We start from the raw sequence: 24,606 nt of genomic DNA, 5'->3' as shown, positions 1-24,606 counted from the left end.
TATAGCAACTTCACATTTAGGATAAAGCAGAATGAAATAAATAAAGCCCACATTTTCTTCCGTGTCTGGGCTCATAGAATGTGCCGAGCGCCATCTGCTGGTAATTAGTTTTTCAAAACTATTTTCTTACCAAACTCTTACTTAGTTGAAACCAAGAGTATGTAAATATGCATCAGTATAGAGAGAGCGTTGTGAAGAAAATCAAAGGGTATTGGTGTACTATAAATATACCTCATTTCACATTAAAGTGTTTTATTATAATCCATTATATAATAATTTTCAGGTGTGTCTTAGGATAGAGATCCAGCAACATTTGCAATAAGAAGTGAGTCGAGTTTCCATGTTTTAGAATAGACCATGACAGTTTTACATATAGAAGTAGTAACTGTTAAAGTTTTCTGTTTTCACTCAAATCATAACATGAAAATATCTACCTGGTGCAACAACTTTTTTTAAAATTAAAAAGTAAAACACCTCACCACCATATTGGTGTTTGTATTTGAAAGCATGTAATGAGGATGAAAGTTTACATCTTAATCACCTTTAATCGTTAAACTATAAGTTAAATTATGTTATAGTTTTTTTTCTTAATTTTGTAAGACATTATAAATCAACATGCTTAAGTACACTTACTCTTATACCATATCTATTTGTTAATTAAAAAAAAATCTCTGTGGCCAAAGAATATCAAAGTCTTGACAAAAGCCTCAAAGGTAGGGTGAGAAAGAAATACAGTACTTCTATTAAGAAGTACTTAATACAGGTTAGTGTCTTTGAAGATTTTTGTTTACTTAAAATCTATATCAGATTTTTGTTCTAATAGTTGGTATCTCTGAATTTCAAGGAATATAATAAAATCGTATGTGATTTTCTTCTGCAGTTCAGAGGCACAAAATTAGGCCCATTGTTCCTCATGAACTTTCTTCTCCAGACCAGGCACAGTGAGAAACAGAGGAATGAGTGTCCATGGAAGGCACTTATTCATCCTGTTGTACCTAATGGCAGATCGTAAAGTGCTCACGAGGAAGCACTTTTAAACACAAAATAAAAACATAAACATTACTTTATGGTAGAATAAGAAAACTGGACAAGAATTGAAATCCCCAGAATTTGAACCTTAATAAGAGGAGTTGGGCATTGTTCACCATAATATGTTGTCTGCCTATGGTCTCCTCCAGTAGAATACTGAATCTTACGGAAGGATAGCATGTTCTCTGAAAAAAAGGAATAACCCGAAAAAAGAAACATCCTCGAGGCCAGCGGTCGCCAACCTTTCGGACCTCCCGGACCACCAGTGGTCTGCGGAACTCAGGTTGGCAACCGCTGCTCTAGGCAGCAAAGGGATATGAAAAAGAAAAAGTATAACATGAGGGCACTTAATGTGTGTGTTTAATTTTGAGGTTTTTAAAAAAAGTAATGTATTTTGTGGAGAGAAAATAAGAGTAAGTATGCTTAAAAGTGAATAAACATTGAGGAACATTGGAATGATTTTGGCTGTTCAGAGAGAGGTTTCCAGAAAAACACAACACAGAGAGAATTTATTCCCTTTCCGTAGTTTCTTCCTTCTGTGGGAAGATCGGGTCAGCATCTAAGGGGCAGGGTTTCTTCTAAGAAGACGTTTCTGACCATTTGAACCTACTGTTGTTGAAACCCACCTTGTGGGAGGAGACTTGGGCAGAGTACCTCTAAGTGCTCAGGGGCACTGGAACCTGCGAGCCCTCCGTCTGCGGTGGCAGATGACAAACACGGGGTCTGCCGGACACTTGGCACTGCCACCCATGCATCCACGTGGCCCTGCAGGGGCCCGCCAGCCCTTCAACACCCCGCAGAGGAGCAGGAGTCTACCCTTTTAAGCTGACTCCCTGGAGAAGTGTAATGAGCCTCTTGGAATTAAATGGAAATAAGAAAAGCAAAACAAAGAAGTGTAATGGAAATGGACAAGCTGAGAAAGGAATAGAGAGGTTCATTTCCAGCCTGATGCTTGGGGGGCTTTCATCAAGATACTGCAATGGATATTATACAGAGCTGTGGAAGGAGGAAAGAAAGAAATTAAAAACAGCCCCTATGATGAACTCCTATAATTTATTCCTCTGCAGAGCAGTAGGCACAATGTTTCATTTTCGTTCCTCTCCACCTAATTTCTGATTATTCCCAGGCTGGGCAAGAATGAAAATTAAGCATACCCAACACACGAGTCATAATGAAAGTGCGGAATGCACGCAGATTATTCATAAGCTTTCGAGTTGTGTATTTTGGTGGAGACTTCCTCCCTTCTGCTCCTGATTGCTGATGAAGAATGGTGTTTTAATAGGCAGATGGTAAAGACAATTACAGTTAGGGGCTCAGCTGGGAGTTACATCAGTTTATTGCAAATTATTAGTTGATAAATGCTTTTGTTTACAAGCAGAGGCTTAAGCAGCTTTGTAATCAGTGTATCAGCTGCCAGGGGAATTTTGACAGATCGCCTTTGGGGTGTAATGTCACCTCTTGGCCAGTCGTTCAAAATCGTGATGGCCACAGTCAGATGGGCTGCCTCACGACCCCATGGTGAGCTCCTGCAGAGCGAGGACGCAGCGCTCAGCAGAGCACAGACCCCAGGATTGCTGGGAAGAGTCCACCATGAGCAGACCTCTTCCTGTTGAAATCCCATAAAACACTGTCTCTGTTTGCCTAAACCCAAGGAAGGCTGTCTGTTTCATGACTTCCAGCACATTAGTTCAGCTTTTCCCAGGCTGGTCTGAACATTTCATTCGTGGGGCCAGGCATCCCTGCCTCCACACCGCAGCAGAAGTCTGGAACTGACCACAGTGACTCTGTTGACTTCTTTTCCTGAAAAAGGACTCCATGGGCTTCTTAAAAGGAAGAGGAAATGCTCTCAGTAGGAGCCATTTTCTTAAAGGAAAAAATGAGTTCTGTGGGGAGCATGCACGCCAGGAGCCAAAAGACCTGAGTGGGGATCTATTTCAAGTCTGAGCCTGAAATGCCTCCTGTGATAGGAGGAGGGGAGTTCAGGCAACACCCTGGTTGAGCCAGGCTGGCGTGGACGCCCTGGTCTCTAAAATGGGAGGATAGTATTTCCTGTTTGTCACCCAGATCATTCCTTTAGATTAAGGAGGGTGTTCGTGTTTCTTTGTTTCTGAATTCCGCTCAGACCAATATTATCTGTTGGATTGATGCTAAATAATACAGCCTGTAATGTATGAAATGACAAATAATTCATAGATGATGTTGCCAAGCTCATTTCCAAAATACTTACTGAAAGAGGGTGCTGTCATTTAGTGTTTTCGCATTACAGGATTATCAGCATTTACTCGCTTTCTGCGTTGCCATAAAGACACCGTTTATAAGCCTGAGGATTCAGAGATGTCTCAAGGATTCACATGATTGACGCCTATAAACAAACTTTTACATTTCACGCTAATAAAATAAGTTTTGTGGGCTTAATCAAAACAGAAATATTTAAATATATTATCATTCACAATAGCTCCTATAATGCTGTAATGGTCTTTTTAAAATATATTTTTATTGATCTCAGAGAGAGGGAGAGACATCAATGATGAGAGAGAATCATTGATCAGCTGCCTCCTGCACACCCCCCACTGGGTTCAAGCCCACAACCCGGCATGTGCCCTTGACCAGAATGGAACCCGGGACCCTTCAGTCTGCAAGCTGACACTCTATCCACCGAGCCAAACCAGCTAGGGCTACAATGGTCATTTTTATTTGTACCTACTGACTGGTATTCAGTGTTCATTTTGGCAACACATTAAAAAAAAAAAAGCCCTGGCCCGTGTGGCTCGGTTGGTTGAGTGTCATTCCATGCACCAAAAGGCCGCCCGTTGTATTCCTGGTCAGGGTGCATGCCCGAGTTGCAGGCTCGATCCCCAATAGGGGGCATGCAGGAGGCAGCCGATCAATTTTCTCTCTTACGTGGATATTTCCCTCCTGCTCCCTTCCTCTCTCTTTAAAAGAAATAAAAATGTATTTCCTGGTTTTCAAGGAAAATTTATCGAGCTAATAAAGAACTAACTCCTGAAGTCAAAAGCCAAGTTTCATAGCTAGAATTACTTAGACCCCATATCCTCTGAAATACTGACATAATACATGATGATCTTTGGAGATAAGAATCCAGCTGATAAATTTTAAATCATGTGTAATATATATGTAAAAGAATTTTCTTCTGTCAGTCTCAGAAATATGGTTAAGTGTGTCTATTCATTTATCTCCCTGACTCCTGTTGTTTCTATTAGAGATTCTCAATTAAGAACCTCGAATCATCAGAATAGAATACACTTTATTCAAACTGACACATGGTTTAGTAAAGTTTGTAATTTGAATGTTGGGTTAACATAAGCTTAGTTAAAAAAACATTTGGGAGAAAATCAGAGTGTCGTTTTTATCCTCACTCCAACAATCAACACACAATATTCAGTTCCCAATTTTCCAGTTCTTAGGCAATTAAATGTTCTCTTCACATCAGAGGAAAGGATGCTTACAGAAAAGCTGAAGAATGAAAGCCTTGATATCTTAAATAGTAAATCATGTTTTAACATAAAGAGCATAAAAAGTTGTTTTTCAATTTCTATAATCAAGTTAATGAAGGATAAATGGTGCATTTGCCAAGTAGTGTTGCTATGTGTCCATCTCTCTTGATTGGAAAAGGCAAAGGAGAATTAAAAAAAAAAAGAAGTCTGTCCTCTCCTTTGGCCCAAATACCAAAGGGACCCTCCTGAGTTGCTGGCCAACTCTGAATTTTTCCTCCCTCTCCCAGGAACTGCTAGGATGCGCTATAAAAAGATGTCAGGAGCGCCAGCCTGGGAAAGTCGAATGCCCCCAAATGCCCTGCATTGCCTATAAGTACAAATGAAAAATGTTAAAGATAATTTAAAAACAGGAAAGACCTTTTGCAAAATGCTTTTGATTTATTGCTGGGTATTGTGCAGATCTTTATCAATTATTCTCACTCCATTTTATTCAAAAATATTGTAAACTGTGAGTTGGCATGTTGCTGCATACGGGGAAAAAGGCATTAATCAACTCTAAATAAACAAGTGCAAGATCTATCTAACAACTATGAAGTAGTTAATACATTTTTGAGCAATTCTGTTCTAGAAAAGAGGTCTAAAAGAGTAGTGCTTAATTATCTGGACTCCTCTGTGCTGGGCTCCCTTTTGATTGTATTAATGAAGCAGCTGGTCCATTGTTTCCCTTTAATTCCTCTATTGTTTTAAGAATATGTCACAGCTCTTTATTCTTTTATCAGGTGCTGTGCAGGAGGAGCCACACAATACCTCATATTCCTACTGTATTTGCCAATGCACAAAGAAACCTCCACGGCGGTTTTCAAAGAAGGGGCACACATAATTTATAAGTTCTCTTCCTTGCACTACTCCACTGTCAAGAATTTCAACAGTATTGAATTTGAATTCATTATAAAATTGGGATTAAACAAGGTGGCCACGTATAGATATACGTACGGTGTTCATGTCAAAACCCTGGGATCTGGGCAGTAACACGTGTGATGTTGAAATAGGGCATTGAGTTCGCTTTTAGGGAATTAGTCTGACCAATCGCTTCCCAGTTATGGAAAGGTTACATTTCACAAGCAGGCATCCTGTTGTATTTTTCACATTTTTTTAGTAAAAGTTAAAGAAATGACCAAATAAGCAAGTAGACTTGTTTCCTCCACCTCCAGAAACAATGTTCTTGAGAGTGAGTGTGTGAGTGTGTGAGTGTGTGTGTGTGTGTGTGTGTGTGTGAGTTAAACAGCCCATTTATCCTCCAAGAATGACTTTAATTTACTTATGTACCTAAGATGTATATGACTTCCTTGATAGGCAACTATGCTATCTTTATCAGCTAAACTCTGATCATCAATTGACTATCTTCTTAGTGTACAGCTTAACCAATATAGTATGTAACATAACATTTTTCTGCCAGCGTTATTTTAACATTCTGGTTCATTTCCAAATATCCACAAAATCTACAAAAAATCACCTATGATAAAATCATCTTGAAGCTCTGATTCACATAGACATTCCCTTTTTACACAAGTGGGGTTTTTTTCTTTGTTGTTTTTTTTTTTTTTTTTTTTTTCCTTTTCAAACCTCTGTATTTAGGAAGTGTCTTATTGATTCCGCCCCCTCCCCACCCTGCCTAGAGTTCTCAGTCTAATAAAGAGAAGCCTTAATGACTAATGCTGCACAGTAAAAGTTACTAAGTTCAACTTTTAGAAAAGCCCTTAGTATAAATGATGTTGCAAGCTCCTATGTCCTTTTTTGTATTGCTAGGTGAGTATCTGTGGGTTTTGTTTTATTTTTAGCTTAAAATGAAGTTTCAAACTGGTATCCCTATCTATGTGCTTGAGGCTCCTTCTCCTATGGAGGTAGTGTGGGGCAAAATCTAAATGTGATTTAATTGGTTCAATTTGCTGCATATTTTTATGCTAAACTTAGGTTCGTGTCTTGATAAGCTCAGACGTAGTTTAGCTCGAGGTTTACAGCTTCATGTTGCTTGTATTGCCTTATTTTTACAAAGCAAGCGTCTATCAATCACACAGATAAATTAGAAAGAAGCATGTATAGACATAACACATGGGAAAGATTTTTCAGCGTGCTATGTAATTTATTAACCTGATTTTTACCATTGTAAGAAGCCGCGAATTGCAGATAGCATGGGCGAAGTTAAATGCTTTTATACTGGATACATTTTGCTTATACAGAACTCTATAGGTATGGTCGAACAATATAATTGAAGCTTTGTCAGCTCTGTAACCTAGCAACAGATAATTCTGTTAGGTTACTGAATTGCTCCTGGTTGACAAGTAGGGAGTATTTTTGTGTTTATCATGTTTGCTAATGATGGGATCCTTTCCAAAAGGCTTGTCTTAATCTTAATTAGAGTTTATCAGCAGAGGTCTGCTTGACATTGTGCAGACACTGATTTCATAAATAATAAAAAGTGCAAGTGAAAAATTTGGCAGGATGGGGAGATACTGAAGGCCACTGCTTCTAGAAAGAGGGGTGCGGATTTCCAAAATGTAATTGAGTTTGAACTGTGACTTTATTCTTTATTATGGAAACTTGTAGTTCACTTCACTGCAGTTTTGACAGCAATTATGAGGAAAATTTATAAGCCTCCTGTTAGGAACCGTATCACGTTGTATAAGAACTTTGATCATAAACATGACTTAGACCAGCAAGTACATGGTTTTTTAAGAACGTCAAGGTCTTCATCATTATTACTCGCTGTGGTACCTTGAATGTATCTGTCCTTTATTTGCGACGGGAGTGGTGTGTGGCTGTGGGGACTGGGGCTTGTGGCTGTGTCTGCAGCGTGAGAGGCAGACAAAGAAAGACTCCTAAAATAACCTTTATGTTTGGAGAAAGCCAGGGAGGTATCAGATAGCTGCTTCAGTGCCCGATGTCATTTGATAAAGACTCCATGCCCATTGCAGTAGGCATGGGATTTTATTGCTTTGGTTTGCACAATAAGATCTTTTACAGCTTAGGGGGATGAAGTATTATTGATTATTAGTTCCATACCTTCAAAATAATAAAGAATTAAACATTGTAAAACCAAATATCATTCACATTTTACTAAATTCCTCACTGGCTTATTTAATCCCTTGAAAGATGATGCTAAGACATGACATCATTCCTCTTTCTGGCTCTCTTCACCTTTTCACTCATCATTCCCATAATCTTCAGCCATTAGTGGCCAGGGGAAATTCACAGCTATTTTCAATGTCATTTTCTGAGTATCAAAACGGACATCCCTCTGCTGGGTAGTTTGAATACATCTATGAAATAGTTGATTATCAAGAGACTTTTTGTTCATAGAGCCTCACTCTTTCTATCCTATACAAACTGCAGGTGGTGTACACTCATGCCAGTGATCCCTAACCCTACAGGACATTAAGCCCTCTGGGCAGCTTCTAAAAAATAATGAAGCCCAAACTTCACTCCCGGGGGTTTTGATTTGATTAATCTGGGATGGGACCGGGAAATCAGTGTTGATTAAGAGCAGTCAAGATTGCCAGTGATTAAGTAGAGTTTTTATGCCCTTTTCATGTCCAGTTGAACTTGCAATTTAAATAGGAAATTGGGCAAATGCTGCATTTATATTTAATATTACCAAATTATTTTAATATGTGTGAAGTGTTTAGACTAGTACTTGGCACATATTAAGGGCTTTCTAAGTGTTAGCTATTATAATTGTTTATTCGTCGTGTTAGAAGTTCTTTCCACATCACAAATATAGACATGATTCTCTGGATTATAACTATGCAGTTGAAAGCTAGATCTCATAGCTGAGTAACCTTCTTGACACTGTTTCATAAAGTGAACCATCTTATTTCTGATTCAGAGGGAGAACTGTGCTAATTACTCCGAGAAATCAATATAAGGTGTAATGTAGTTAGTGAACGTCAGATGGCGCTGTGACTTGGGACACCTGGTTTTTCATCCAGAATCTAGAGCCAACCTGCCTCATTCTAACCCCATCTCCCATGTCCTTTTATCTTCCTCCATTTCCCTCTAGCTGTGTGACCTTGAATAATTCACATTTCCAGCCCCGTGATCTCATAATAATCTGTGATTATTACTATTATTAGTATGTTGTTTGTAGAGGCATTAAAAATTGCTTACAACTTGATGATAATAATCTAGAGGTTATCTAGCCTAAGGCTGTCATGTCACATGATGTAGGTAAAGCCAGTCTTCCAGATTACACAGTAACTAATAATCAAGACTAGGACTAAAGTTTCATACTCTCCAGTCAAATGCTCCTTCTAGTTCATCCTTGGACTGAGGACAAATAAATTTTTTGTTTGTTTTTTGTGGGTTTGTTTGTGTGTGTTTTTTGACAAATAAATTTTTAGTGATTTTGGTTGCCAGCTATGCTTCATAATTATCATGTTATCTTTTAAACCAAAATCATTTGCTCTGGAATGAGAGCAATTAAACATATGACATTGCCATATGTGCACCCAACACCTTTACATAATTCTAATTGTGTTTATATCAACACATCATGAGTGTGGATTAGTACATTGAAAATCCTCTTGATGTAAATCAAGGGCATTAAGCGTACTACTCATACGAAAGCTACAGAAAACATTGTTTAGGTTTATCAGGTTTCATATCCATAGAGAATTGACAGGAACTGGCACCCAGAACACAAGCAGAAACCCAAATCAACAGAGTAACCAGGAACTCACAATTTTCAGGTCCAAAATGTATTCAAATGAAAATGGTTAATGTGGCCAAATAAAGTAAACTCCATCTCAACAGCAATTTCATCCCACAAGGAACTGAGCTTTCAAGTCCTTTGATAAGTAGCTTTACTAGGAAAACTGGGAGGGGAGAGACCTTGCTCTTCTTTTATTTTGAACCATCTCATATGAAAAACTTTTTATAAAAGCTATATTCCCCTCCTTAGCTATGGCAATAGTCTGGGTTCACAGTGGACGCTTTTTAGTGAATAAATGTTACTCTCACTTTTTCCCCAGTGTCTTTATTATGGTAAAATATATATATGACAACATTTTCTATTGAATTATTTTTAAGTATACCGTTCACTGGCATTAAGTACATTAACATTGTTGTGCAAACATGACCACCAGCCATCTCCAGAATTCTTTTCATCTTGCCAAACTGAAACTCTGCACCCATTAAGCAGTAACTCTCCATTTACTTTCTGTCTCTTTGATTTTGAATACTCTAAGTATAAGGGGGGAAATATAGTATTTGTCCTTTTGGGACTGGCTTATTTCACTTAGCATAATATCCCCGAGGCTCATCTATTTTGTAGCATTGTCAGACTTTCCTTCCTTTTTAAAGCTGAATAATATTCCATTGTATGAATATGCCACATTTTGCTTATTTATGCTTCTGTCAGTGGACACTTGGGTTGCTTCCATGTTTGAACAATTTTCAGTACTCTAGCTCTGAACATGGGTGTGCAAATAAATATCTCTGAAACCCTGCTTTTAATCCTTCCGGGTCATCAGGTAATTCTATTTATAATTTTTTGAGGGAATGACACACTGGTTGTACCATTTTACCTTCATCAGCTGTGCTCAGGCTTCCAGTTTCTCACATCCTTGCCAATACTTGTTATTTTCTGGGTTTGGTTTGGTTTGATAGTGGTGCTCTCATTGTAAAGCCAAATATAATATCTGGCCAAGGGGCAGATCTTGGGTGATTTGTTTCCATTAACATGAGGTCAGTCAGTGAAGATACCAAAATAGCTACCTATCAATATGATTTTTCTTGCACTCAGATTGCTTCTTAGTCAAGATGAATACTACTGCCTTCCATTCAACTGTAAGTTAGAGTTGGCCATATTTCCCCTCGCTCTAAAAGCAGTAGGGTAGGAAACGGGTTGTCCTGCCTCTTCAGCTCCAAGTTAATTGCTAGAAACTGTTTCTAACTAGTCAAGATACAGATTGTGATTTACAAATGGATGTAGACTTCATCCTTTTTTTCTGAAATGAGTTAGCGCTTACCAGTATAACATAGATGCATTTGCTCATTGAATTCATAGGTTTCTCTTTTCTCTCCGGTAAGATTTCTTGGATTCAGCAGGGAAGTGAGAAATGAGAATAATAGCCCCAATCAGACCAAACCAAAAGGATAATGGTTAACAATTATACAGCACTTAATACATGCCAGGTGCTGTTCTTAAGCTTTCATATATATTAATTAGCTTATTTAATCCTCATAATAACACCGTGAGTTCAGTACTATTATCATCAGCCCCATTTTCAAGAGTGAGGACACTGATATGCAGGATGCTAAGGGGACAAGTTCAAAGTCACATAGTAAGTGGCAGAACCAAGATCTGCCCCTCGGCCATCTGGTCCCGTTGCCCATACTTCTTCTGGACAGGCTTCTACCCCTCACTGGCATTCACACTTAGAATATTTTATTTTAATCACTAACTGGCACTGAGTGGCAATACTTGGGACATCTCACACTATAAATAACTCCATCAAGTCCTATACATTCACCATCTAAAAAACTCAGCCACATAGTTTCAAAGAGCCAGCCCATGATCTTTTGGGTGTCATTCTCTTGGTTCCCTCTAACTTTTCCAAATATATGCTCTCTCTATCTTTAAATGACTCCGTGTCCTCTACCCCCATCTTTAATGTTGAGATTCTCCAAGTTTCCATCTTTTGTCCTTTTCACACTGTACTCCTCCTGAGTTACCACAATAATGTCAAAAGCATCGCTGTCATTTAGAATGTGCCCATGGCTTCTAAAACAAGACTTTTCTCCATCCTTATGTCTCCTCCACGTTCCAACTGCCTCCTAAATGCATTCACCCCAAAGTCTCTCACATACCTCAGATGCTACGTTGTCAATGCAGAATTTGGTATATCCATGCATGCACATACATATACATGCGTACGACACACATGCACATGCATACTTGGGCTTTGGAGCTGGACACACAAGAGTCTAAGTCATGATTCTGGCACTGACCACGCCTGTGTCTTTGGGCAAGTTAATTAACCTCTCCAAGCTTCAGTTTTCTCAACTCTAAAGTGAGGAAAATATCACCTTAACTTCATCAAGTAATTGACACAGTCAAAATAGAAGTACATAAACCACGAAGCCTATCTAGCCCGAAGTGGAACCCATTGCCTCCTGGTTGTCTTAATATACCAGCTTTACTGCCTCATTCATGGCATCGCCATCAGCTGGTTTCCCAAACCGGAAACCTTTGTGTCATTTTTCAGCAGCTTCTTTTCTTTCTACTCTTCTCACAAAATCACCCCATTCCTCTCAGTCCTGCTCTCCGGTGTGGCTCTTTTCTCCCTCACAAGTCACACTTCTCACAACTGCACTCGTGCCATAGCCTCCAGATGCCCCTGATGGTAACATTTCCTTCAGTTCACTCTCACTACCCTGAGATCTTTTTCTTTAGGAAGCCCATGTCAGGAATTTGTTCATTCAGTCACTCGAATAAAAATATACCATCTCCCTCACCAGGAGCCAGACGCAAGTGTTTTATGTTACATTCAAAGCTGTCTCATCTTGCTCTACACTCTTTTCGTGGGAGGAAGCCCTGATTTGTAATGTTTGCCAGGTCCAGTGGCAAATGCTACAGCTCTCGCCAGGGCCGATTTCAAGTGACCAATGTGATAGCAGCCACCAGCACACAGGATCCCTGACAATTGAACATTCAGCTCTGTGATCCTGAACAGGCTGGCTCAAGCACACCAATGCCCGTAACCCCCTTTTCTCCCTCAGACCCTGAGCTCCGGGTGTGCTGGCCTTTGAGCCGTCATCGGGACCCTCAGCTCTTCCACAACCCTGCGCTTGCACGCGTGCGTCTCTTTCTGCCAGTAATGGTGGACCTGTACACAATCTTCTGCCATTTTACCTCTGTTCTGCATGAGGCCATCAAAAACTCACCTGGGATGGTTTACCTGACACCCCTAAGAAGTGTTACTTTTTCACTGTTCTCCCATTTTCCTCAGCATGAATTGACAACACCCACTGCATGGTATTGTACTCTGTTTATTTGTGTGCATTCTAATTGGATAGCTGTGTGTGAAGCCCTAGCACCCAGCTGGCACACAGCAAAGAGTTCAATGAATAGCTGATGAATGAACGATTGGAAAGATTCACTCCTAAGACAGCTGACTTCCTCAACAATTCTACACAGTACATTTTGATTCTAATTCCACCTCTAAAAAGACATGCTCTGACCAAACCATAAAAGGAGATAGAGCGACAAAGACACCGAATGTGAAACATTACCGGGGATGTCTGAAACCACAGGTGTGCACTACCCCTGTGAGGTTGTTTATTAACACAGAAAACTCATGTTTTCCTTAACTTTTCCTTGCACTTCATATTTGTGAAGATTATTTATTTATTGGAGCCTTTTGGGTCTAAGTTGGAGCTCAAGTATTGAATCATCCTTGTACATAGCCCATAGCCCATGATCAAGATTAGCTGTGAGTGGTACCGTCTGTAAAAATCTCCATTTCTGGGCAACTGAGTTCAGAATGTTCTTTTTGTGAAAAGTAGCCATAACTGGATTTACTAATGATGTAAAGTTACTAACAGTAAATTATTACTAATAATAATGTAAGTCATTCCAGCATCACTGAAATCCAATGACTCAGAAAGACCAAGCTGTGAAAGAAACTGGAATGGGATTGCGTGGCTCCGCCCCGCCCTCCCCCCCCCCCCCCTCCACCCCCTATTACACACACTCACTTAATAAAACGAGTCTCCCAGGAAACAAAAGGTGCAAGTGATCACCTTTGTCACCAGCTGTAAAGAGTTTGGATCTTTTATGTACATCCGAGAAGGCACAGCCGTGGCCGATGATAGAAGCCATCCAGGAAAGCGTCGCCAGCAGAAATACACCACTTAGAACATGGAACGCTCGCTCGTAGAGTCCACCATGATGCCACTTCGATTCCCTAATTGTAAATAAATAAATCAGGGCCAAAGTGAATCTGTTTCTCCTCTTTGGTTTCAAGATCTGGCAGTGGTCGGCAAACTGTGGCTCGCGAGCCACATGCAGCTCTTTGGCCCCTTGACTGTGGCTCTTCCACAAAATACCGACTTCTGCGCAGGGGCCACGAAGTTTCAATCGCACTGTACATGCGCGCCTGCACATGGTATTTTGTGGAAGAGCCACACTCAAGGGGCCAAAGAGCCGCATGTGGCTCGCCAGCTGCGGTTTGCCGACCACTGTGTTAGAGTCAAAGTGAAATAAAAAGTGAAGTTGTTTTCACATCTAGTCTTTTAGGATGTTTGTGTCTCACTTTGAAACTTGCACACTCATGTGAAGTCTGTAATCCTAGCTTTATTTCTTCACAAAATCTATTGTCACAGAAGGTGTTTTGTTCCTTTACCTTTAACACTTCATCAGCTGGTTTAATTACTTGTCCAAGCTTCCTGTAAAACAATGTCCCCCTCCTTCTGTGCAACTCTGCCATATCATATGCTGTTGTTATCTTTCCCACCAGATTTTTACCACAGTTGTTTAAAAACTATAATCTTTTTGAGGGTGGGGAAAAAATGAAGTGCAGTTGAAGAGACAGTAATGCCGAGAGATAAACAGAGCAATACTACTTATCAGAATGGGTACAATTTTTGCCTGCTAATGAGTACAATATATAGCCTTGCAATATATACACAAGGGAAAAAAATAGCTTTATAACATATCAAGTATGCCATGTTATTCCAGCCATAACTGTATAGGATACGTATCTAGGCCTGAGAGTGTAGATAACAAAATATAAGTGCTTTGCCTGTCTAAACATGTTAAATAAATGAGCATTTGCTATCGCATTCCAATACATTAGAGGATGGACTTGCATAGTTAATTTTCTTTTTAATGCACCACACGTGATCATTTGAAGCACAGAGCCAGAGTATATCTCAGTGTTTGAAGAAAGAGTTCTTTTCATTTAAACAAATCTTTATTTAAATAAGCCTTTTTGAAAAGGATCTTTGGCCTATCTTCTTTTCAGGAAGTTCAATCAGGGTAAATGGAGATAAAGAAGCCACATTATAAGGAACATTATATAAGTGAAAATCACTCAGCCAGAAAAAAAAAATGTCAACAGACATAAAGGGTGTAAGACTAATGGAATTTTGTCTTCACTTTCTAGATTTTAGGAGCTCTTATTTACTTGTTTTATAGTTTGGGATCATCTGGTGTTGATATAATAAAGTATTTTGGGAAGAGAGTGTGTGTGTGGGGGGGGCGGGGGGGGGAGTAACTTCTTACTTCCATAAGGTACAGAAAGAGTAACTTCAGAAACTCACCTGAAGGAAATGTTTGCGGTTGATTCCTACCATGCTTGTTCTTAGGCGGGATACCATGTCACGATTAAGGCAAGCCCAGAAGGCAGAGTTGACAAAACTCTCTAGAGATTATGTCTCGACTTGTTTCTTAGTCTTCTCTTACTATTGACCACTGACCAGTTCATTGAATGCAAGGAGTACCATTTTTCACATGGTAGGGAAGAGGAGTTCAGCTCTTGTCTTGGTCAAACACTCCCCCCCCCCCCCACACACACACACACACACCCCACCTCAGTTGAAACTGATGTGAAAAACATGAGAAGGTGCTTTTGACATCAATCTAAGGACAGCAGGATGGAGCATTCTATGTCAATTCTATCTTCCTCTTCTTTTTTCCTTCTTAACAGGGGGTCAGCTTTGGTGCACAACGACGAAGGCCATCTCTGAGGGTGAAGAGCTAATTGCCTTTGTGGTGGATTTTGACTCAAGGCTCCAAGCTGCCAGTCAGATGACTCTTACAGAAGGGATGTACCCGGCCCGCCTGCTGGACTCAATTCAGCTGCTTCCTCAGCAAGCGGCCATGGCTTCTATTCTGCCTACAGCTATTGTCAATAGTAAGTGCTGAATGCAATAGCCCAGTACAGATGCTTTGTAGTGGTGATGGTATTTATGGGGAGAAAAAAAAATGTCTACTGACAGGCATCCAGGGACAGACTCTACGTTTCAGTTAATCTTCTCTCTAACTCTGTGTGTGTTTGCTTCTCATGTGAGTATAAAAAAAAATACTTTAATTCATTCATTTCAGGTTGGATTCCTGAATGTCACACACAAAAAGCTGACATTCTAAACCAGTTAAACAACATTCAAGGCTACTATGTAGCTGTGAGAAGTCCAACAGCTTTCTTGACGCTTTTATAGTGGAATGCTTGTGGTATTCTTTAAAGGCAATAGAGTTAAAAACTTAAAGGAAAAGAATGCAATTCACATTTTGATCAGATAGCCCAGCCATTGTGCCTCAGTGGTTGAAGGGGTCCCCTGTTCTACTCTGGGTCAAGGCACATGTGTTGTGGGCTCTATCCCCACTAGGGGGCATGCAGGAAGCAAATGATTAATGGTTCTCTCATTGATGTTTCTCTCTATCCCTCTCCCTTCCTCTCTCTCTAAAATAATATATATATATTTTTTTAATTTTTGATTAGATATACTAATGAAGAGGAAGTTTAGCCTGGATAGATCAAGATATCAGCTAATACAAAAAAAAAAATACATATAAGTTTAGAATGCTTTATATGGAGAATTTTTAAATATGCCCTGGCAAATATCCTTTTATATTTGTTAAAATGACTATTGAACTTAGGTTGTATTTCTTGAACACGCAAAGTGACACTGTATGTGACAGAAAATCAGTGACCTAGGAGTCTGAAGATCTGAGGTATACACTCAGCTCTGCTTTTATCTAGTTCTGTGAGAAAACATGAGTAGCAGTTACATCTGAAGAGGAGAATAGATTCTAAAGTTAGTAAGTAAGTAAAATATTACATTTAGTCAAAAATGTCCTTGAAAATCCCTGAGACTCTGAATGATGCAGAATGGAAACCTAGAGACTGCAATGTTGTCTTGATATGAATATATATTTACATATATTTACATATATAGATTCAGCAATAATTATATTCTGTAGAATAAAGACATTTTCAAGTGAATGTGGGATTAGTCTGCATCCAACCAGTGGATCCAGAGGACCCAAACCAAGCTACGATTTTTGGATTCCCTTAATATAAATGTAGTTATTTTCTTTAATGGACCTTTACTTTGATTCAGATAGTGAGGAATGTGAAATAACAGAGGCCCAACTTGAATTTGAGGCAAAAAGGTTTGTTCCCAAGGACACTAGGGGTACCTCATATGATTGTGAAACTCCAATGTGTGAGTGTTAATTGTAATCATATTTAAGATTATACTTAGTTTGCTTTCTGTAGCAAGGTAACTATTAATCCCAAATAAATCAGCATAGATGCATACCGCCTTCATTCTCATTCTGAAATAAGCTAATCAGTTAAACTCATCCTGCTTTAATGCACCCTTTATTAAACAATGTGGCCCTCTGAATAGTGTAAATGCAACTAACTTGGTGAGAGAGGCTAAATAATAGACAGCGGTAGCATATGATTTTGTATATGATCCTAATTTGAAATTCTATATTGCACTTGCTGTCCTTACTTTTCATTCACTAGAATTTGATCCTTAGTTTTCTCCTCATCTCCTCAACACCATCGCCTTCACTAACATGGGTTTCACCAACTATACAATTTTCAAATCACAAGTCAGCTCTTTCTGCCAAGTTTTAGACCTCTGTTGCAACCTCTCCCACGTTCCTCTGTATTTTTTATAGGAATTTAAAACCCTATATATGTATAATGTGACCATGTATCCTAGGGTTCCTGGATTAGCTCCTAAATGGGCAGCAGCTAATGCGTCCCTGTGTTTTTGTCTACAGAGGATATATTCCCTTGCAAGTCCTGTGGCATCTGGTATCGGAGTGAGCGGAACCTGCAAGCCCATTTGATGTACTATTGCAGTGGGAGGCAACGGGAAGCTGCTCCAGTGTCAGAAGAAAGCGAAGACAGTGCTGCTCAGACTTCCAGCCTGTGTCCCTTCCCACAATGCACCAAGACTTTCTCAAATGCCCGAGCTCTAGAAATGCACCTGAATTCACACAGTGGTAAGTGCCTCCCATGTTTCCTCTTTTGCTCCAGGAGACTCCATTCTTTACGTACATACATGCATACATCTATGCAGGGGTCCTCAAACTATGGCCCGTGGGCCACATGCAAATACAAATATTGTATTTGTTCCCGTTTTGTTTTTCTACTTCAAAATAAGATCTGTGCAGTGTGCATAGGAATTTGTTCATAGTTTTTTTTTAAACTATAGTCTGGCCCTCCAACGGTCTGAGGGACAGTGAACTGGCCCCCTGTTTAAAAAGTTTGAGGACCCCTGATCTATAGTCTAACTATATCTACAAATACGATTAAAATCTAACTGGTTGGATCAGCTAGCTGGTTATGTCTCTTATTTTCTACTCAAAGGACTTGGGTCTGAATTCTTTTCTAACAGCTACTGTCCTCAGATTGCAGGCCAAGTCATTCTTTCTTTCCTTTTCTTTTTAAACTGAAGTAAAATAGCATCATTTTAGAAACTCTCAATACCCTTTGTACATTGTCATTAATATTCATTGATTTCAGTGTCAAGTGATCTTTGCAAACTGACCATACTGTTATCCCCATGGCAGGAAAAAAATAGGTATATAAAAAGAAGTATTTGCTGAATTGGAATAAAGCTGTCATTTTGATAGGTCCAATTAAAATCACACTTGAGAAAAATTAACTTTTAAATATGGATCTATAAAATGCTCTTGACTTCCAGAGTGCACATCATAACAGCTTAGTTGATTTTTTGACATAAAATCACTTTTAGTCCTGTTTTTAAATTCCTTAAGAAAAATTAGGCTGAAAAACAAGTAAGTGTTTTTGTTTTAAGCCCACTCTTAACAGCAAGGTGGCAACCATTCCCATTTATTTTGGAATTGTATGCCCAATTGTTGTTAGTATCATCACATAGTATTCAAATTTTCCTATTTTTTTTTGATTGAAGCTAATAGAATTATATTAACTTTAGATATCTCTAGGAACATTCTTGAGTAGGGCAAAACAAGTTTGGGGAATCACAGTTCTTCAGCACCTATAATACAAAACTTGTAGGCTGTTTCTGGGTGACTTTCTTCACTGGTTTTGCTGCGGGTGAATAAATAAAAAACTGAAGTTGGTGCTGAGTTGTAAACCAACTAACTCCAACCCCCAATGTTCTAGTGCAGCACAAGCTTTTGTCTTTGAACCTGTAGAAACCGTCAGTTTCCTTTCTACTCATTCTCTCCCCTTCCCCTACAAATGAGCTGTCTTCATGTAGGTGATAAAGCAAGGCAAGTAGAAACAGGTTGGTGGTCTCAGATGGTAAGTCGAATACAAAACAAAAATGGGGATCTTTTCAGCTGGATAGAAGAACAAGTATTGGATTACTTAAGGAGAAAGAGAGACAGGGATAAGAAATTCCTTTTTATAGCTACAGGACCAGGTTTCTCTGCCATGTTTTCACCTTATAAATATAAAAGGCAATTCTCACTTTAGTCTAGAGTACAGAGAGGATGAGCCCAGCCTGATTTAACCATAAACCAACAAATAAAGACTAGAGTTAACTTTCGTGAGTAAAAGTGTCTGGATCTCAGTTTCAATGCATGTGGGGTAGGGGATCCCCCACTCCACCACTGAGCAATTAGCTAGAAACCAACTGGGTGTCCTGCAATTCAATTCAATTCTGACACTATCTACCCAGAGTTAGCATCCGATCCCACAGGTTAAGGACTCAAGACAACCACCCCAGTTCAGGTGTTAATCGCAAGTCCAGATTGTTACCTGTGCATCTGACCAACTGGTGGCTATAAATCAGAGATTGCCAAGACCCCTTCCTTGGGTTTGAATACCTTATTAGAGTGGCTCATGAAACTCAGGAAACCCATTTTTTACTAGATGACGAATTTGTTATGAAAGGAAATAACTCTGGGACAGACAGATGGAAGAGATGCGTAGGGCGGGGTAAGGGAAAAGGATGAGGAGCTTCCATGCCTCCTCCGAGTATGCCATTCTCCCCTATCTACATGTTCACCAACCCTGAAGCTCTTTGAACCCAATCCTTTCAGTTTTTTTATGGAGGTTTCATTACATAGACATTAAATCATTAGCCATTGGCTGTTGAACTTATTCTCCAATCCCTCAACCCCCTCCCAGGAGGTTGGGAGTGGGGGAAGACTGAAAGTTTCAACAACTCTTTAATCATGGATTTCCTTACCCTGCCTCCTCTTCTCCCCGCCCCACCCCCCCAACAAGCCTCCAATCCTTAGGTAACCTAGGGGCTTTTCAAAGGTCGCTTCATTAGCATAACAAAGATGCCTTTATCATCTTATCACAGGAAATTTTAAGGATTTTAGGAGCTGTGAGCCAGGACCCCTGTACAAATATATATAAGAAATAAGTTAATAGCACAAATTGTTTCTGGTGAAAATGGGTTCTTGCAGTGTCACAAGAAAGAAATTTCAAAGGGCACATGCTTGGGAGAAGTTTGAACAGAGTGGCAAGATTTAATGAGGTGAAGGGAAATGATATGCCCTAGGGGGATATAGAGGGCAGGCAGGTTCTAGCACAGCTGTGGGAAAACTACGGCCTGCAGGCCGGATTCGGCCTGTTTGAAATGAATAAAACTAAAAAAAAAAAAGACCGTACCCTTTTGTGTAATGATGTTTACTTTGAATTTATATTAGTTCACACAAACACTCCATCCCTGCTTTTGTTCCGGCCCTCCGGTCCAGTTTAAGAACCCATTGTGGCCCTCGAGTCAAAAAGTTTGCCCACCCCTGTTCTAGCAGCAGCTGTGACCTCCTGGTTCATGGGTCAAAGCTCAACCACTGAGCCACATGGGCCAGGCTCCACTGTTGTTCGTATCCCTTCCTCGGTAATCCTGGCTAATGACCGGTGACCAGTTCTTCCTGCCCACGCCTCTGGAAGATGCAGTAGTCCCCTGCGGAGCCTGTGAATGCTGTAGCTTCCTAGTGAATGAGGCTTAATGTCAGATTCAGCTCCCTAGTAGATTAGGTTTAATACCGGATTCAGCTCCCTAGTTTATTAGGCTTAATGTCTGGTTCCCTTTGTTTCCTTCCTTTATTAATAACTATACTTATACTAACACCATGAGATTCTGAAAGATTTCAATTCTTTGCTGTTGTATTGAAGACACTAGGCCATTGCAATGGTTCCTATCATTACAAAACCAACGCATGAAGGTCTCAGTATTCTTATTTTGTGTGTCTCTCCAGGAGTGAAAATGGAAGAATGCCTCCCCCCTGGCGCGAGTCTGAAATGCACCGTCTGTAGCTACAATGCTGATTCTGTGATCAACTTTCACCAGCACCTGTTCTCCCATCTCACTCAAGCTGCCTTCCGATGCACGCACTGCCACTTCGGCTTCCAGACTCAGAGGGAGCTATTGCAGCACCAGGAGCTCCATGTCCCTGGAGGCAAACTTCCCAGAGAAAGTGACATGGACCACTCTCCCAGTGGCACTGAAGACAGCTTACAGCCAGCCCCAGACTTGTTGACCAGAAGCGAACTCCCCCAGAGCCAAAAGGCCATGCAGACTAAAGATGCGAGCTCTGACACAGAGCTGGACAAGTGTGAGAAAAAGACTCCGCTCTTTCTCACGAACCAGAGACCGGAGCTGCAGCCCACGGCAAACAAACAAAGCTTTTCTTACACGAAAATAAAGTCTGAGCCCTCTAGTCCAAGACTTGCCTCATCTCCAGTGCAGCCTAATATCGGGCCTTCTTTCCCTGTGGGTCCTTTTCTCTCTCAGTTTGCTTTTCCCCAAGATATCACGATGGTCCCTCAGGCTTCAGAGATCTTAGCCAAGATGTCTGAGCTGGTGCACCGGCGACTGAGGCACGGGAGCAGCAGCTACCCTCCCGTCATCTACAGCCCCTTGATGCCCAAGGGGGCGACTTGTTTTGAGTGTAACATAACATTCAACAATTTGGATAATTACCTGGTGCACAAAAAACATTACTGCAGCAGCCGATGGCAGCAGATGGCCAAGTCCCCGGAGTTCCCCGGCGTCTCGGAAAAGATGCCCGAGGCCGTGAGCCCCAACACCGGCCAGACCTCCATAAACCTTCTCAACCCGGCCGCTCATGCTGCCGACCCTGAGAACCCGCTTCTCCAAACATCCTGCCTCAACTCTCCCACCGTTTTAGATTTAATTGGGCCCAACGGGAAGAGCCACGACAAGGACTTTTCTGCTCAAGCTAAGAAGCTCTCCACCTCCAGCAGCAATGACGATAAGATGAATGGGAAACCCGTTGATGCAAAAAACCCCAGCGGCCCCTTAGTGGATGGGGAAAGTGACCCAAATAAGACCACCTGTGAAGCTTGCAACATCACCTTCAGCCGGCACGAGACGTACATGGTCCACAAACAGTACTACTGTGCCACCCGCCACGACCCGCCGCTCAAGAGATCAGCTTCCAACAAAGTGCCTGCCATGCAGAGAACCATGCGCACGCGCAAGCGGAGGAAGATGTATGAGATGTGCCTACCCGAGCAGGAACAGAGGCCGCCCCTGGTCCAGCAGCGCTTTCTGGACGTGGCCAACCTCAGCAATCCCTGTACCTCCGCTCAAGAACCCGCCGAAGGGCTCGGAGAGTGCTACCACCCAAGATGTGATATCTTCCCAGGAATTGTCTCCAAGCACCTGGAAACGTCTCTGACCATCAACAAATGCGTCCCGGTTTCCAAATGCGACGCTGCCCACGCCAGTGTTTCCTGCCTAGAGATGGACGTGCCCATCGATCTCAGCAAAAAGTGCTTATCCCAGGCCGAGCGGACGACCACGTCGCCCAAGAGGCTGCTGGACTACCACGAGTGCACTGTGTGCAAGATCAGTTTCAATAAGGTCGAGAACTACCTGGCCCACAAGCAGAATTCCTGCCCGGTCACGGCCCATCAGCGGAATGACCTGGGTCCGCTCGACAGCAAAGTGTTCCCGAATCCAGAGAGCGAACGCAGCAGCCCCGACGTCAGCTATGACAGGAGCATCATCAAGTGTGAGAAGAACGGGAACCTGAAGCAGCCTTCCCCCAACGGGAACTTATTCTCATCCCACTTGGCCACCCTGCAAGGCCTGAAGGTCTTCAGCGAAGCCGCGCAGCTCATTGCCACAAAAGAAGAGAGCAAACATTTGTTTCTGCCGCAATGCCTTTACCCCGGAGCAATCAAGAAGGCAAAGGGAGCCGACCAGCTTTCCCCGTATTATGGGATAAAGCCAAGCGATTATATTTCTGGTTCTCTCGTCATCCATAACGCTGACATGGAGCAAGGCACAAATGCGGGAAATGAATCCCCCAAAGGCCAGGCTTCCTCGAATGGGTGTGCTGTGCCCAAGAAGGATTCCCTGCCTTTGTTGCCCAAAAATAGAGGCATGGTAATAGTCAACGGTGGACTGAAGCAAGATGAGAGACCTGCCGCCAACCCTCAGCAAGAGAACATTTCCCAGAATCCTCAGCATGAAGATGGCCACAAGTCTCCCTCTTGGATCTCGGAGAACCCATTAGCCACGAATGAGAACGTCTCACCAGGCATGCCCTCCGCGGAGGAACAGTTGTCTAGTATAGCGAAAGGTGTGAATGGCTCCACCCAGGCTCCGACCAGTGGGAAATATTGCCGGCTGTGTGACATCCAGTTCAACAACCTCTCGAACTTTATAACTCACAAGAAGTTTTATTGCTCATCACATGCAGCGGAACACGTCAAATGAAACAACGAGCTAACTAGAGACATCAGTCACCTTTGGTACAGTGTTGAGTATGTTGTGCTTCCCAGTCCAGAAAGATAACAACAGAAACAAAAGCTGTTGTGATTTACATCTGGGCAAATCAGGAGAGAAGTCATGATGGCCGAATTGAAGACTTAAGGTGTAATTTCATTACAGTCCATTAGTAACGTGTATTATTGGTGCCATTTTCAAAAAGAATTAATTTATTTTACCAGCAGTATTCATAGCTGTGGTTATGTTATTTTTATTTAAAAAACTTTATATTAAAGTCATTTGTAATGTTATTGTATAGTTATTGTGTAGCACATATGGTTTGCACTGTATAGTAGCTTTTAAAGAAAATAGTCACAAACAATACAGAAAAGCATTTTAGAAATAGCTTCAAAAGCACTTGTGTACCTTGAGTTCTTCTTATATGCTGTTGCAGATAAACGTATATGCTAAAATATAACTTGCAAAGATGTTCTAAGTACACATGCTATAAGTTCGCCTTAAGATTTCAATTCTTGGATAATCAGGCTCTGTTTGCACTTTATATTTTAGCAGATACAGTCTCTTAGTCACTAGGCTTTGCATTTGTATGTAGCCGTATGTTTCTGTCCATTTTCTTAATCTTAAACATGTATGTTAAATGAAGATGGCAATTTTTTTCTTGTATAGTACTTGTATTTTCTTTCGCTGATGCAGCTCTGTCTCAATTTTTAAACCTTTGCTGTTACATGCAATACTTTGTAAAGAATGAACAAAATTACTGGAAGCAGTATTGTAAGTAAATGAAGTAGTATTAATCAGTTTTATCTTTTGAAAGGCACAGTCTAAATCGAAACCCTGAACTCAATGCTGCAAGTATGAATTTAATTCATATATAAGATCTATTTAAATATAATAGTAGCAATACTGCACCTGGTGATCACAAAGATAATGTTCTACTTCTGATAGAAATAATTTCTCAACAAATGTTGTTACTATGCATGTATATGGATGGAATAAAATTCCAGATTGTTGGAGAAGTTTGGCATACTTTTTTTTTCTTTAAGATACAAGAGCAACCCCATATATGACAAGAATAGGTTCCCAACAGCATTAATAGCTGTAATAACCAGTAAAGCAATAGATTGTCCTTTCTGTGTGCCTAATTAATATAACTTATTATATTAAAATGAACTGGAGACTCCAGGCTCTGAAAATAGAAAAGTTCTTCATTATAACTATATATAATAAGCACTATCTTTTTGTTCCCTACCCCCTCCACCACTGTAGCAGAGAAAAAGAATTTAGACACAATTTCATGAGTGTCTAAAAGGCTTACAGAACCTCTGCACAAGAAGTGGCACAAAGGTTGATCAAATGTGCCCAACTTTTAGATGAAGTTTACCGGAGAAAGAAG

At 40.7% G+C, this 24,606-nt stretch overlaps 1 protein-coding gene and 1 pseudogene across 3 annotated transcripts in view; one reads left to right on the top strand and one right to left on the bottom strand.

The window, feature by feature from the left end:
* LOC138993426 (large ribosomal subunit protein uL11-like) overlaps positions 1-14,864 on the bottom strand; it is a 47,385-nt pseudogene extending 32,521 nt beyond the window's left edge.
* Positions 1-24,288, top strand: part of ZFPM2 (zinc finger protein, FOG family member 2) — a 425,162-nt gene extending 400,874 nt beyond the window's left edge. For all 3 annotated transcript variants that reach the window (XM_070392063.1, XM_070392062.1, XM_070392061.1), the window contains 3 exons: positions 15,194-15,400; positions 17,284-17,508; positions 20,710-24,288. In XM_070392063.1, coding sequence (XP_070248164.1) covers positions 15,194-15,400; positions 17,284-17,508; positions 20,710-23,201 — 2,924 coding nt within the window. In that variant the 3' untranslated portion in view covers positions 23,202-24,288. The remainder of the gene's footprint in view (positions 1-15,193; positions 15,401-17,283; positions 17,509-20,709) is intronic.
* The last annotated feature ends 318 nt before the right edge of the window (positions 24,289-24,606 follow it).

Source organism: Myotis yumanensis, unplaced genomic scaffold (genome assembly GCF_028538775.1).
Source record: "Myotis yumanensis isolate MYYU_CA2020_CCGP unplaced genomic scaffold, mMyoYum1.0.hap1 SCAF_15, whole genome shotgun sequence".
Classification (NCBI taxonomy): domain Eukaryota; kingdom Metazoa; phylum Chordata; class Mammalia; order Chiroptera; family Vespertilionidae; genus Myotis; species Myotis yumanensis.
The sequence above is the reverse complement of the archived record's forward strand: the minus strand, read 5'-3'. Positions and strand labels throughout refer to the sequence as shown.